General features: G+C 52.8%; 1 protein-coding gene across 2 annotated transcripts in view; it reads right to left on the reverse strand.

Annotated features, from left to right (window-relative positions):
* Window positions 1-15492, reverse strand: part of LOC143975741 (uncharacterized) — an 83695-nt gene extending 68203 nt beyond the window's left edge. For both annotated transcript variants that reach the window (XR_013272415.1, XM_077478240.1), the window contains exon 1: window positions 15332-15492. Coding sequence is in view for 1 of the 2 variants with exons in the window: in XM_077478240.1 (XP_077334366.1) it covers window positions 15332-15481 (150 nt within the window). In the remaining variant the exon portion in view is untranslated. The remainder of the gene's footprint in view (window positions 1-15331) is intronic.
* Window positions 15493-16323: the final 831 nt, after the last annotated feature.

Below are 16323 nucleotides of genomic sequence, written 5' to 3' on the forward strand. Positions count from 1 at the left end.
CACTCTTCATGACTATCCCATCCTCCACTCTTCATGGCTATCCCATCCTCCACTCTTCATGGCTATCCCATCCTCCACTCTTCATGGCTATCCCATCCTCCACTCTTCATTGCTATCCCATCCTCCACTCTTCATGGCTATCCCATCCTCCACTCTTCATGGCTATCCCATCCTCCACTCTTCATGGCTATCCCATCCTCCACTCTTCATGGCTATCCCATCCTCCACTCTTCATGGCTATCCCATCCTCCACTCTTCATGGCTATCCCATCCTCCACTCTTCATGGCTATCCCATCCTCCACTCTTCATGGCTATCCCATCCTCCACTCTTCATGACTATCCCATCCTCCACTCTTCATGACTATCCCATCCTCCACTCTTCATGTCTATCCCATCCTCCACTCTTCATGGCTATCCCATCCTCCACTCTTCATGGCTATCCCATCCTCCACTCTTCATGACTATCCCATCCTCCACTCTTCATGACTATCCCATCCTCCACTCTTCATGACTATCCCATCCTCCACTCTTCATGGCTATCCCATCCTCCACTCTTCATGGCTATCCCATCCTCCACTCTTTCTGGCTATCCCATCCTCCACTCTTTCTGGCTATACCATCCTCCACTCTTCATGGCTATCCCATCCTCCACTCTTCATGGCTATCCCATCCTCCACTCTTCATGACTATCCCATCCTCCACTCTTCATGGCTATCCCATCCTCCACTCTTCATGGCTATCCCATCCTCCACTCTTCATGGCTATCCCATCCTCCACTCTTCATTGCTATCCCATCCTCCACTCTTCATGACTATCCCATCCTCCACTCTTCATGGCTATCCCATCCTCCACTCTTCATGGCTATCCCATCCTCCACTCTTCATTGCTATCCCATCCTCCACTCTTCATGACTATCCCATCCTCCACTCTTCATGGCTATCCCATCCTCCACTCTTCATGGCTATCCCATCCTCCACTCTTCATGGCTATCCCATCCTCCACTCTTCATGGCTATCCCATCCTCCACTCTTCATGGCTATCCCATCCTCCACTCTTCATGGCTATCCCATCCTCCACTCTTCATGACTATCCCATCCTCCACTCTTCATGACTATCCCATCCTCCACTCTTCATGTCTATCCCATCCTCCACTCTTCATGGCTATCCCATCCTCCACTCTTCATGGCTATCCCATCCTCCACTCTTTCTGGCTATCCCATCCTCCACTCTTCATGACTATCCCATCCTCCACTCTTCATGGCTATCCCATCCTCCACTCTTCATGACTATCCCATCCTCCACTCTTTCTGGCTATACCATCCTCCACTCTTCATGGCTATCCCATCCTCCATTCTTCATGGCTATCCCATCCTCCACTCTTTCTGGCTATACCATCCTCCACTCTTCATGGCTATCCCATCCTCCACTCTTCATGGCTATCCCATCCTCCACTCTTTCTGGCTATCCCATCCTCCACTCTTTCTGGCTATCCCATCCTCCACTCTTCATGACTATCCCATCCTCCACTCTTTCTGGCTATACCATCCTCCACTCTTCATGGCTATCCCATCCTCCATTCTTCATGGCTATCCCATCCTCCACTCTTTCTGGCTATACCATCCTCCACTCTTCATGGCTATCCCATCCTCCACTCTTCATGGCTATCCCATCCTCCACTCTTCATGACTATCCCATCCTCCACTCTTTCTGGCTATACCATCCTCCACTCTTCATGGCTATCCCATCCTCCATTCTTCATGGCTATCCCATCCTCCACTCTTTCTGGCTATACCATCCTCCACTCTTCATGGCTATCCCATCCTCCATTCTTCATGGCTATCCCATCCTCCACTCTTTCTGGCTATACCATCCTCCACTCTTCATGGCTATCCCATCCTCCACTCTTCATGGCTATCCCATCCTCCACTCTTCATGGCTATCCCATCCTCCACTCTTCATGGCTATCCCATCCTCCACTCTTCATGGCTATCCCATCCTCCACTCTTCATGGCTATCCCATCCTCCACTCTTCATGACTATCCCATCCTCCACTCTTCATGACTATCCCATCCTCCACTCTTCATGTCTATCCCATCCTCCACTCTTCATGGCTATCCCATCCTCCACTCTTCATGGCTATCCCATCCTCCACTCTTCATGGCTATCCCATCCTCCACTCTTCATGGCTATCCCATCCTCCACTCTTCATGACTATCCCATCCTCCACTCTTCATGGCTATCCCATCCTCCACTCTTTCTGGCTATCCCATCCTCCACTCTTTCTGGCTATACCATCCTCCACTCTTCATGGCTATCCCATCCTCCACTCTTCATGGCTATCCCATCCTCCACTCTTCATGACTATCCCATCCTCCACTCTTCATGGCTATCCCATCCTCCACTCTTCATGGCTATCCCATCCTCCACTCTTCATGGCTATCCCATCCTCCACTCTTCATTGCTATCCCATCCTCCACTCTTCATGACTATCCCATCCTCCACTCTTCATGGCTATCCCATCCTCCATTCTTCATGGCTATCCCATCCTCCACTCTTCATTGCTATCCCATCCTCCACTCTTCATGACTATCCCATCCTCCACTCTTCATGGCTATCCCATCCTCCACTCTTCATGGCTATCCCATCCTCCACTCTTCATGGCTATCCCATCCTCCACTCTTCATGGCTATCCCATCCTCCACTCTTCATGGCTATCCCATCCTCCACTCTTCATGGCTATCCCATCCTCCACTCTTCATGACTATCCCATCCTCCACTCTTCATGACTATCCCATCCTCCACTCTTCATGTCTATCCCATCCTCCACTCTTCATGGCTATCCCATCCTCCACTCTTCATGGCTATCCCATCCTCCACTCTTTCTGGCTATCCCATCCTCCACTCTTCATGACTATCCCATCCTCCACTCTTCATGGCTATCCCATCCTCCACTCTTCATGACTATCCCATCCTCCACTCTTTCTGGCTATACCATCCTCCACTCTTCATGGCTATCCCATCCTCCATTCTTCATGGCTATCCCATCCTCCACTCTTTCTGGCTATACCATCCTCCACTCTTCATGGCTATCCCATCCTCCACTCTTCATGGCTATCCCATCCTCCACTCTTTCTGGCTATCCCATCCTCCACTCTTCATGACTATCCCATCCTCCACTCTTTCTGGCTATACCATCCTCCACTCTTCATGGCTATCCCATCCTCCATTCTTCATGGCTATCCCATCCTCCACTCTTTCTGGCTATACCATCCTCCACTCTTCATGGCTATCCCATCCTCCACTCTTCATGGCTATCCCATCCTCCACTCTTCATGACTATCCCATCCTCCACTCTTCATGTCTATCCCATCCTCCACTCTTCATGGCTATCCCATCCTCCACTCTTCATGACTATCCCATCCTCCACTCTTCATGTCTATCCCATCCTCCACTCTTTCTGGCTATCCCATCCTCCACTCTTCATGACTATCCCATCCTCCACTCTTCATGGCTATCCCATCCTCCACTCTTCATGACTATCCCATCCTCCACTCTTTCTGGCTATACCATCCTCCACTCTTCATGGCTATCCCATCCTCCATTCTTCATGGCTATCCCATCCTCCACTCTTTCTGGCTATACCATCCTCCACTCTTCATGGCTATCCCATCCTCCACTCTTCATGGCTATCCCATCCTCCACTCTTCATGACTATCCCATCCTCCACTCTTCATGTCTATCCCATCCTCCACTCTTCATGGCTATCCCATCCTCCACTCTTCATGGCTATCCCATCCTCCACTCTTTCTGGCTATACCATCCTCCATTCTTCATGGCTATCCCATCCTCCACTCTTCATGGCTATCCCATCCTCCACTCTTCATTGCTATCCCATCCTCCACTCTTCATGGCTATCCCATCCTCCACTCTTCATGACTATCCCATCCTCCACTCTTCATGACTATCCCATCCTCCACTCTTTCTGGCTATCCCATCCTCCACTCTTTCTGGCTATCCCATCCTCCACTCTTCATGTCTATCCCATCCTCCACTCTTCATGACTATCCCATCCTCCACTCTTCATGGCTATCCCATCCTCCACTCTTTTGTGAAGACTTACCACAAGATGTTGGAGGGTGTCTGTGTAAAATTGAGCCGATTAGTGAGATCAGGAACTGATGTTGGATGAGAAGACCTGACTCACCATTCCCTTTCACCAGGATTCTGTACAGGAGAGTTCCTTCACACCAAATTGGCCACTAAGGATGAGCCGAACACCCCCTCCCCCCCCCCAGTTTGGTTCGCACCAGAACCCGCAAACAGACCTAAACTTTGTGCGAATTTTAGAACCCTATTAAAGTCTTTGGGACTCGAACGTTCACAATCTAAAGTGCTCATTTTAAAGGCTAATATGCAAGTTACTGTCCTAAAAAGTGTTTGGGGACCTGGGTGGGGTTCCCCTAAATTCAATTACCAGGCCCTTCAGGTCTGGTATGGATATTAAGGGGAACCCCGTGTCAAATTAAAAAAAAAAAATTGACGTGGGAGTCCCCCTAAAAATCCATATCAGACCCTTTATCCGAGCACGCAACCTGGCAGGCCGCAGGAAAAGAGGAGAGAACACACCCCCCACCAAACCGTACCAGGCCACATGCCCTCAACATTGGGAGGATGCTTTGGGGGTCTGTGACCCCTCAAAGCACCATGCCCCCATGTTGATGTGGAGAAGGGCCTCATCCCCACAACCCTGGCCGGTGGTTGTGGGGGTCTGCGGGCGGGGGGCTTATCAGAATCTGGAAGCCCCCTTTAACAAGGGGACCCCCAGATCCCACCCCCCCCTGTTTGAAATGGTAAGGGGGTACAAAAGTACCCCTACCATTTCACAAAGAAAGTGTAAAAAATAGTTAAATAAGACAAACACACTTTTGAAAAATTCCTTTATTAAAAAATAAAAAATAAAAAAAAGATTCCAGCGGTGGTAATCCACTCTTGCTATCCAGCGATGGACGATCATCTCTCCGGGGTCCAGCGACGGATCTCCGGGGTCCAGCGATGGATGATCTGATCCAGCACAGCGAATCCATCCATCTTCTGTCTCCACTGGGGAGACACTGCGGGGATCCCGGCGCTGAGGTTTCTTATATGCGGAGGGCGGAGTCACCCGTCACCTGACCCCGCCCCCCTCTGACGCAAATGGGGAAGCCAGGGGTTCCCCAATGACGTATGGGTGACCCCGCCCCCCTCTGATGTAACGGAAACCTGCATTACATCAGAGGGGGGCGGGGTCACCCATACGTCACTGGGGAACCCCATGGCTTCCCTCACTAGCGTCAGAGGGGGCGGGGTCAGGTGACGGGTGGCCCCGCCCTCCGCATATAAGAAACGTCAGCGATGGGATCCCCGCAGTGTCTCCTCAGTGGAGACAGAAGATGGATGCATGGATGGACTGCGCTGGACTGAAAATCACCCGTCGCTGGATCGGATCAGCCATCGCTGGACCCCGGAGAGATGACCGTCCGTCGCCGGATAGCAAGAGTGGATTACCACCGCTGGAATCTTTTTTTTATTTTTTATTTTTTAATAAAGGAATTTTTCAAAAGTGTGTTTGTCTTATTTAACAATTTTTTACACTTTCTTTGTGAAATGGTAGGGGTACTTTTGTACCCCCTTACCATTTCAAACAGGGGGGGGTGGGATCTGGGGGTCCCCTTGTTAAAGGGGGCTTCCAGATTCTGATAAGCCCCCCGCCCGCAGACCCCCACAACCACCAGCCAGGGTTGTGGGGATGAGGCCCTTGTCCTCATCAACATGGGGACATGTTGCTTTGAGGGGTCACAGACCCCCAAAGCATCCTCCCAATGTTGAGGGCATGCGGCCTGGTATGGTTCAGGAGGGAGGGGGGGCCACTCTCTCATCCCCCCCTCTTTTCCTTTGCCCTGCCAGGTTGTGTGCTCGGATAAAGGGTCTGGTAAGGATTTTTAGGGGCACCCCCACGTCAATTTTTTTTTTTATTTGACACGGGGTTCCCCTTAATACCCATACCAGACCTGAAGGGCCTGGTAATTGAATTCAGGGGAACCCCCACGCTTTTTTTTTATCAATGAATGAATTGTCGGCTGATACAGAGAACCCTCATTGAGCGTTCTCTGTATTACGGGAAGACAATTCAAAGTGATTATAAAAGACTTTTTTTCCTGCAGAAATGACACTTTGTGCAGGGACAGTTCTAAGCACGGGAAACATGCGCCCCTTCACAGGCATACTATACACACCCCCAGGTACGACATTTAAAGGAATATTACACTTTTATTGTTTCACTTTAATCATTATTAAAATCACTGCTCCTGAAAAAACTGCAGTTTTTAAAACTTTTTTTGCATTGATACATGTCCCCTGGGGCAGGACCCGGGTCCCCAAACACTCCCCTGGGGCAGGACCCGGGTCCCCAAACACTCCCCTGGGGCAGGACCCAGGTCCCCAAACACTCCCCTGGGGCAGGACCCGGGTCCCCAAACACTCCTCTGGGGCAGGACCCGGGTCTCCAAACACTCCCCTGGGGCAGGACCCAGGTCCCCAAACACTCCCCTGGGGCAGGACCCGGGTCCCCAAACACTCCCCTGGGGCAGGACCCGGGTCCCCAAACACTCCTCTGGGGCAGGACCCGGGTCCCCAAACACTCCCCTGGGGCAGGACCCGGGTCCCCAAACACTCCCCTGGGGCAGGACCCAGGTCCCCAAACACTCCCCTGGGGCAGGACGCGGGTCCCCAAACACTCCTCTGGGGCAGGACCCGGGTCCCCAAACACTCCTCTGGGGCAGGACCCGGGTCCCCAAACACTCCCCTGGGGCAGGAGCTGGGTCCCCAAACACTCCCCTGGGGCAGGAGCTGGGTCCCCAAACACTCCCCTGGGGCAGGAGCTGGGTCCCCAAACACTCCTCTGGGGCAGGACCCGGGTCCCCAAACACTCCCCTGGGGCAGGAGCCGGGTCTCCAAACACTTTTTAGGACAGTAACTTGCATATTAGCCTTTAAAATGAGCACTTTAGATTTCTCCCATAGACTTGTACAGGGTGTTTTCCGGCTTTTCGAATTTGCCGCGAACACCCCAAATAGTTCACTCTTCGGTGAACGGGCGATGTTCGAGTCGAACTCAAAGCTCATCCCTACTGGTCACACCATGTCTTTATGGACATACACACGCACATTCCGCACAACCTTTATCTGTGCCCGAAGAGCCCGACGTTCTCTTCCTTGTCAGACAAGACTCTGTCCCGACGCATTTCACTCAATGGAATAAATCATAAGAGGCTGGGTTTAGGGTTAAGCCCATTGGGTGAAATGCCTCAGAGGGGAGGAGTCACGTCTAATGAGAAAGTGGATCCCATAGAGCCCGATCTTCAATGGTCGGATCTGTGCCATTTATATCCATTTTTTCATTTGAATTTTCTAGAAGCCAAACCTGAAAGCCTAAGAACTACATAGGAGCCGAAACCGAATCTTCTGCCCAATGTGGGAGCCAAAATCTGCTTCCAGCCAGTGTCCCATACACATGAGATATTATCCAATCTCACATCCACGGGGAGAGCCAAACATCCTCCAGCCAATCGTTGTTGCTGGGAAATGGACCACCCAATCGGGAAAATGCTTTCTGATCTCCACTGTTCCCCTTTAAGATATCCATGGATAGTCCCTCCCCCTTACTGACAGTCCCTCACCCATCAATAGTCCCTCCCCCCTCACTGACAGCCCCTCACCCATCAATAGTCCCTCCCCCTCACTGACAGCCCCTCACCCATCAATAGTCCCTCCCCCCTCACTGACAGCCCCTCACCCATCAATAGTCCCTCCCCCCTCCCTGACAGCCCCTCACCCATCAATAGTCCCTCCCCCCTCACTGACAGTCCCTCACCCATCAATAGTCCCTCCCCCCTCACTGACAGTCCCTCACCCATCAATAGTCCCTCCCCCCTCACTGACAGCCCCTCACCCATCAATAGTCCCTCCCCCCTCACTGACAGTCCCTCACCCATCAATAGTCCCTCCCCCCTCACTGACAGTCCCTCGCCCATCAATAGTCTCTCCCCCCTCACTGACAGTCCCTCGCCCATCAATAGTCCCTCCCCCCTCACTGACAGCCCCTCACCCATCAATAGTCCCTCCCCCTCACTGACAGTCCCTCGCCCATCAATAGTCCCTCACTGACAGTCCCTCGCCCATCAATAGTCCCTCCCCCCTCACTGACAGTCCCTCACCCATCAATAGTCCCTCCCCCCTCACTAACAGCCCCTCACCCATCAATAGTCCCTCCCCCTCACTGACAGTCCCTCGCCCATCAATAGTCCCTCCCACTCACTGACAGTCCCTCGCCCATCAATAGTCCCTCCCCCCTCACTGACAGTCCCTCACCCATCAATAGTCCCTCCCCCTTCACTGACAGTCCCTCACCCATCAATAGTCCCTCCCCCTCACTGACAGCCCCTCACCCATCAATAGTCCCTCCCCCTCACTGACAGTCCCTCGCCCATCAATAGTCCCTCCCCCCTCACTGACAGTCCCTCGCCCATCAATAGTCCCTCCCCCCTCACTGACAGTCCCTCGCCCATCAATAGTCCCTCCCCCCTCACTGACAGTCCCTCGCCCATCAATAGTCCCTCCCCCCCTCACTGACAGTCCCTCACCCATCAATAGTCCCTCCCCCCTCACTGACAGCCCCTCACCCATCAATAGTCCCTCCCCCCTCACTGACAGCCCCTCACCCATCAATAGTCCCTCCCCCCTCACTGACAGCCCCTCACCCATCAATAGTCCCTCCCCCCTCACTGACAGTCCCTCACCCATCAATAGTCCCTCCCCCCTCACTGACAGCCCGTCACCCATCAATAGACCCTCCCCCCTCACTGACAGTCCCTCGCCCATCAATAGTCCCTCCCCCCCTCACTGACAGCCCGTCACCCATCAATAGTCCCTCCCCCCTCACTGACAGTCCCTCACCCATCAATAGTCCCTCCCCCCTCACTGACAGCCCATCACCCATCAATAGTCCCTCCCCCCTCACTGACAGTCCCTCACCCATCAATAGTCCCTCCCCCCTCACTGACAGTCCCTCGCCCATCAATAGACCCTCCCCCCTCACTGACAGTCCCTCGCCCATCAATAGTCCCTCCCCCCTCACTGACAGTCCCTCGCCCATCAATAGTCCCTCCCCCCTCACTGACAGCCCCTCACCCATCAATAGTCCCTCCCCCCTCACTGACAGCCCCTCACCCATCAATAGACCCTCCCCCTCACTGACAGCCCCTCACCCATCAATAGTCCCTCCCCCTCACTGACAGTCCCTCACCCATCAATAGACCCTCCCCCTCACTGACAGTCCCTCACCCATCAATAGTCCCTCCCTCCTCGCTGACAGCCCCTCACCCATCAATAGTCCCTCCCCCCTCACTGACAGCCCGTCACCCATCAATAGTCCCTCCCCCCTCACTGACAGCCCCTCACCCATCAATAGTCCCTCCCCCCTCACTGACAGTCCCTCGCCCATCAATAGTCCCCCCCCCCCTCACTGACAGCCCCTCACCCATCAATAGTCCCTCCCCCTCACTGACAGTCCCTCACCCATCAATAGACCCTCCCCCTCACTGACAGTCCCTCACCCATCAATAGTCCCTCCCCCCTCACTGACAGCCCCTCACCCATCAATAGACCCTCCCCCCTCACTGACAGTCCCTCGCCCATCAATAGACCCTCCCCCCTCACTGACAGTCCCTCACCCATCAATAGTCCCTCCCCCCTCACTGACAGCCCCTCACCCATCAATAGACCCTCCCCCCTCACTGACAGCCCCTCAACCATCAATAGTCCCTCCTCCACTGCCAAGGATTTGTGTATACAGTATGTGACAAAAGTAAGTACACCCCTCACTCACATTCCTTCTCTCTTCTCATGTGACAACACTGAAGAAATGACACTTGTCTACAATGTAAAGTAGTGAGTGTACAGCTTGTATAACAGTGTAAATTTCCTGTCCCCTCCAAATAACTCAACACACAACCATTAATGTCTAAACCGCTGGCAACAAAAGTCAGTACACCCCTAAGGGAAAATGTTCAAATTGGGCCCAAAAAGTGTGAATATTTTGTGCGGCCGCCATTATTTTCCAGCACTGCCTTCACCCTCTTGGGCATGGAGGTCAGCAGAGCTTCACAGGTCACCACTGGAGTCCTCTTCCCCTCCCCCATGATGACATCACGGAGCTGGTGGATGTTGGAGACCTTCCCCTCCTCCACCTTCCCTCTGAGGATGTCCCACAGATGACCAATAGGGTTTAGGTCTGGAGACATGCTTGGCCAGTCCATCACCTTTACCCTCAGCTTCTTTAGCAAGGCAGTGGTGGTGTTGGAGGTGTGTTTGGGGTGGTTATCATGTTGGAATACTGCCCTGCGGTCCAGTCTCTGAAGGGAGGGGATCATGCTCTGCTTCAGTATGTCACAGTACATGTTGGCATTCATGGTCCCCTCAATGACCCGTCTACTACAAAGAGATCCGACCCGTCTACTACAAAGAGATCCGACCCGTCTACTACAAAGAGATCCGACCCGTCTACTACCAAGAGGTCCGACCCGTCTACTACCAAGAGGTCCGACCCGTCTACTACCAAGAGGTCCGACCCGTCTACTACCAAGAGGTCCGACCCGTCTACTACAAAGAGATCCGACCCGTCTACTACAAAGAGATCCGACCCGTCTACTACAAAGAGAAATCCGACCCGTCTACTACCAAGAGGTCCGACCCGTCTACTACCAAGAGATCCGACCCGTCTACTACCAAGAGGTCCGACCCGTCTACTACCAAGAGATCCGACCCGTCTACTACCAAGAGATCCGACCCGTCTACTACCAAGAGGTCCGACCCGTCTACTACAAAGAGATCCGACCCGTCTACTACAAAGAGATCCGACCCGTCTACTACAAAGAGAAATCCGACCCGTCTACTACCAAGAGGTCCGACCCGTCTACTACCAAGAGAACCGACCCGTCTACTACCAAGAGGTCCGACCCGTCTACTACCAAGAGATCCGACCCGTCTACTACCAAGAGATCCGACCCGTCTACTACCAAGAGGTCCGACCCGTCTACTACAAAGAGGTCCGACCCGTCTACTACAAAGAGGTCCGACCCGTCTACTACAAAGAGGTCCGACCCGTCTACTACCAAGAGATCCGACCCGTCTACTACAAAGAGGTCCGACCCGTCTACTACAAAGAGGTCCGACCCGTCTACTACAAAGAGGTCCGACCCGTCTACTACAAAGAGGTCCGACCCGTCTACTACAAAGAGATCCGACCCGTCTACTACAAACAGGTCCGACCCGTCTACTACAAACAGGTCCGACCCGTCTACTACAAAGAGGTCCGACCCGTCTACTACAAAGAGATCCGACCCGTCTACTACAAAGAGATCCGACCCGTCTACTACAAAGAGATCCGACCCGTCTACTACCAAGAGGTCCGACCCGTCTACTACCAAGACATCCGACCCGTCTACTACCAAGAGATCCGACCCGTCTACTACAAAGAGGTCCAACCCGTCTACTACAAAGAGATCCGACCCGTCTACTACAAAGAGGTCCGACCCGTCTACTACAAAGAGGTCCGACCCGTCTACTACCAAGAGGTCCGACCCGTCTACTACAAAGAGGTCCGACCCGTCTACAACAAAGAGGTTTAACCCGTCTACTACAAAGAGATCCGACCCGTCTACTACAAAGAGGTCCGACCCGTCTACTACAAAGAGGTCCGACCCGTCTACTACCAAGAGATCCGACCCGTCTACTACAAAGAGGTCCGACCCGTCTACTACAAAGAGATCCGACCCGTCTACTACAAAGAGATCCGACCCGTCTACTACAAAGAGATCCGACCCGTCTACTACCAAGAGATCCGACCCGTCTACTACAAAGAGATCCGACCCGTCTACTACAAAGAGGTCCGACCCGTCTACTACAAAGAGGTCCGACCCGTCTACTACAAAGAGGTCCGACCCGTCTACTACCAAGAGATCCGACCCGTCTACTACCAAGAGATCCGACCCGTCTACTACAAAGAGGTCCAACCCGTCTACTACAAAGAGATCCGACCCGTCTACTACAAAGAGGTCCGACCCATCTACTACAAAGAGGTCCGACCCGTCTACTACCAAGAGGTCCGACCCGTCTACTACCAAGAGGTCCGACCCGTCTACTACCAAGAGATCCGACCCGTCTACTACAAAGAGGTCCGACCCGTCTACTACAAAGAGATCCGACCCGTCTACTACAAAGAGATCCGACCCGTCTACTACCAAGAGATCCGACCCGTCTACTACAAAGAGATCCGACCCGTCTACTACAAAGAGGTCCGACCCGTCTACTACAAAGAGGTCCGACCCGTCTACTACAAAGAGGTCCGACCCGTCTACTACCAAGAGATCCGACCCGTCTACTACCAAGAGGTCCGACCCGTCTACTACAAAGAGGTCCGACCCGTCTACTACCAAGAGATCCGACCCTTTACTACAAAGAGATCCGACCCGTCTACTACCAAGAGGTCCGACCCGTCTACTACAAAGAGATCCGACCCGTCTACTACAAAGAGATCCGACCCGTCTACTACAAAGAGATCCGACCCGTCTACTACAAAGAGGTCCGACCCGTCTACTACAAAGAGGTCCGACCCGTCTACTACAAAGAGGTCCGACCCGTCTACTACCAAGAGATCCGACCCGTCTACTACCAAGAGGTCCGACCCGTCTACTACAAAGAGGTCCGACCCGTCTACTACCAAGAGATCCGACCCTTTACTACAAAGAGATCCGACCCGTCTACTACCAAGAGGTCCGACCCGTCTACTACAAATAGGTCCGACCCGTCTACTAAAAAGAGATCCGACCCCTTTACTACAAAGAGATCCGACCCGTCTACTACCAAGAGATCCGACCCGTCTACTACCAAGAGGTCCGACCCGTCTACTACCAAGAGGTCCGACCCGTCTACTACAAAGAGGTCCGACCCGTCTACTACAAAGAGATCCGACCCGTCTACTACAAAGAGATCCGACCCGTCTACTACAAAGAGGTCCGACCCGTCTACTACAAAGAGGTCCGACCCGTCTACTACAAAGAGGTCCGACCCGTCTACTACAAAGAGGTCCGACCCGTTTACTACAAAGAGATCCGACCCGTCTACTACCAAGAGATCCGACCCGTCTACTACAAAGAGGTCCGACCCGTCTACTACAAAGAGGTCATACAACTCACTGAATCCCCGGCTGTGTACTGTGGGAAACGCTGCGATTCAGTACTGGTTCCCGCATCGCACCTGAATCACACACTGAGGTCTGCCAACCGCTGGGGGTGCCAATGTAAAGGTAACGACACCCCCGGAGCAGATTGCAGTGACTGTGAAAAGGTGCCGGAATCAGAACTGAATCAGAACCGATGTGATCCGATTCCAGTGCCGACCATAAAAGGGATCCGGCACCATTTTGGTGCGATTGCAATGCGATTTCATACCGTTTGTGAGGCTAAAATCACACGGCACAAACGTCACATGCGATTCACATATCGCTCATCACACAAGTGAGAACCCAACACCATCCTATTACTGTCCATCAGAGGAGCTTACACTCTAATGTCCCCTCCCCCACAGTCACATCTGTCTCTGTACAGAGGAGCTTACACTCTAATGTCCCCTCCCCCCACAGTCACATCAGTCTCTGTACAGAGGAGCTTACACTCTAATGTCCCCTCCCCCCACAGTCACATCAGTCTCTGTACAGAGGAGCTTACACTCTAATGTCCCCTCCCCCCACAGTCACATCAGTCTCTGTACAGAGGAGCTTACACTCTAATGTCCCCCCCCCCCACAGTCACATCAGTCTCTGTACAGAGGAGCTTACACTCTAATGTCCTCTCCCCCCACAGTCACATCAGTCTCTGTACAGAGGAGCTTACACTCTAATGTCCCCTCCCCCCCCACAGTCACATCAGTCTCTGTACAGAGGAGCTTACACTCTAATGTCCCCTCCCCCCACAGTCACATCAGTCTCTGTACAGAGGAGCTTACACTCTAATGTCCCCCCCCCCCAGTCACATCAGTCTCTGTACAGAGGAGCTTACACTCTAATGTCCCCTCCCCCACAGTCACATCTGTCTCTGTACAGAGGAGCTTACACTCTAATGTCCCCTCCCCCCATAGTCACATCAGTCTCTGTACAGAGGAGCTTACACTCTAATGTCGCCTCCCCCACAGTCACATCTGTCTCTGTACAGAGGAGCTTACACTCTAATGTCCCCTCCCCCCACAGTCACATCAGTCTCTGTACAGAGGAGCTTACACTCTAATGTCCCCTCCCCCCACAGTCACATCAGTCTCTGTACAGAGGAGCTTACACTCTAATGTCCCCTCCCCCCACAGTCACATCAGTCTCTGTACAGAGGAGCTTACACTCTAATGTCCCCTCCCCCCACAGTCACATCAGTCTCTGTACAGAGGAGCTTACACTCTAATGTCCCCTCCCCCCACAGTTACATCAGTCTCTGTACAGAGGAGCTTACACTCTAATGTCCCCTCCCCCACAGTCACATCAGTCTCTGTACAGAGGAGCTTACACTCTAATGTCCCCCCCCCCCCACAGTCACATCAGTCTCTGTACAGAGGAGCTTACACTCTAATGTCCCCTCCCCCCCACAGTCACATCAGTCTCTGTACAGAGGAGCTTACACTCTAATGTCCCCTCCCCCCCACAGTCACATCAGTCTCTGTACAGAGGAGCTTACACTCTAATGTCCCCTCCCCCCACAGTCACATCAGTCTCTGTACAGAGGAGCTTACACTCTAATGTCCCCTCCCCCACAGTCACATCAGTCTCTGTACAGAGGAGCTTACACTCTAATGTCCCCTCCCCCACAGTCACATCAGTCTCTGTACAGAGGAGCTTACACTCTAATGTCCCCTCCCCCACAGTCACATCAGTCTCTGTACAGAGGAGCTTACACTCTAATGTCCCCTCCCCCCCACAGTCACATCAGTCTCTGTACAGAGGAGCTTACACTCTAATGTCCCCTCCCCCCCACAGTCACATCAGTCTCTGTACAGAGGAGCTTACACTCTAATGTCCCCTCCCCCCACAGTCACATCAGTCTCTGTACAGAGGAGCTTACACTCTAATGTCCCCTCCCCCACAGTCACATCAGTCTCTGTACAGAGGAGCTTACACTCTAATGTCCCCTCCCCCACAGTCACACACTATTATTAGAAGACATATACTGTAGCGCTGTACGGAGGGGTTTTCTCTCACCAGTATCCTCATGTCGGCGGCGGGGGGGTCGGTGTTGGATCGGTAGAAGTTGTGTTTGTCGACGATGAGTTTCTTCTGCTTGTCGGTGAGAGCGGAGATGAGGAGGGGGAGGCAGAGAAGAAGAGGATGAAGATGACGGAATCTCCCCATGGTGAAGTGTGTTATATGGCACAGGTGTGATCAGTAGGTATAGGGGGGCGAGATGGGGGCGTATTCCACCTGTGTGCTATTCTCTACCTGGACAGGGTGTCAGTGTAGTATTGTACAGTGCCGTGTAGCAGGGTGTCAGTGTAGTATTGTACAGTGCCGTGTAGCTGGGTGTCAGTGTAGTATTGTACAGTGCCGTGTAGCTGGGTGTCAGTGTAGTATTGTACAGTGCCGTGTAGCTGGGTGTCAGTGTAGTATTGTACAGTGCCGTGTAGCTGGGTGTCAGTGTAGTATTGTACAGTGCCGTGTAGCTGGGTATCAGTGTAGTATTGTACAGTGCCGTGTAGCTGGGTGTCAGTGTAGTATTGTACAGTGCCGTGTAGCTGGGTGTCAGTGTAGTATTGTACAGTGCCGTGTAGCTGGGTGTCAGTGTAGTATTGTACAGTGCCGTGTAGCTGGGTATCAGTGTAGTATTGTACAGTGCCGTGTAGCTGGGTGTCAGTGTAGTATTGTACAGTGCCGTGTAGCTGGGTGTCAGTGTAGTATTGTACAGTGCCGTGTAGCTGGGTGTCAGTGTAGTATTGTACAGTGCCGTGTAGCTGGGTGTCAGTGTAGCTGGGTGTCAGTGTAGTATTGTACAGTGCCGTGTAGCTGGGTGTCAGTGTAGTATTGTACAGTGCCGTGTAGCTGGGTGTCGGTGTTCTCTATGCACAGCGAGGGAAGGAGAGAGACTATAAAGTGTGGAGTTGGGTGTGCCGTGCGTCACGTCTCCACCCATTGATGTATTATTATTCTGGAAGGGTTGGAGGGACCAGGGACTGGGCAGAGCCGAGTACACTCCGTCC

This window comes from Lithobates pipiens, unplaced genomic scaffold, assembly GCF_037356315.1.
Source record: "Lithobates pipiens isolate NorthernLeopardFrog02 unplaced genomic scaffold, aLitPip1_a1.2 Scaffold_13, whole genome shotgun sequence".
NCBI classification, from domain to species: Eukaryota; Metazoa; Chordata; class Amphibia; order Anura; family Ranidae; genus Lithobates; species Lithobates pipiens.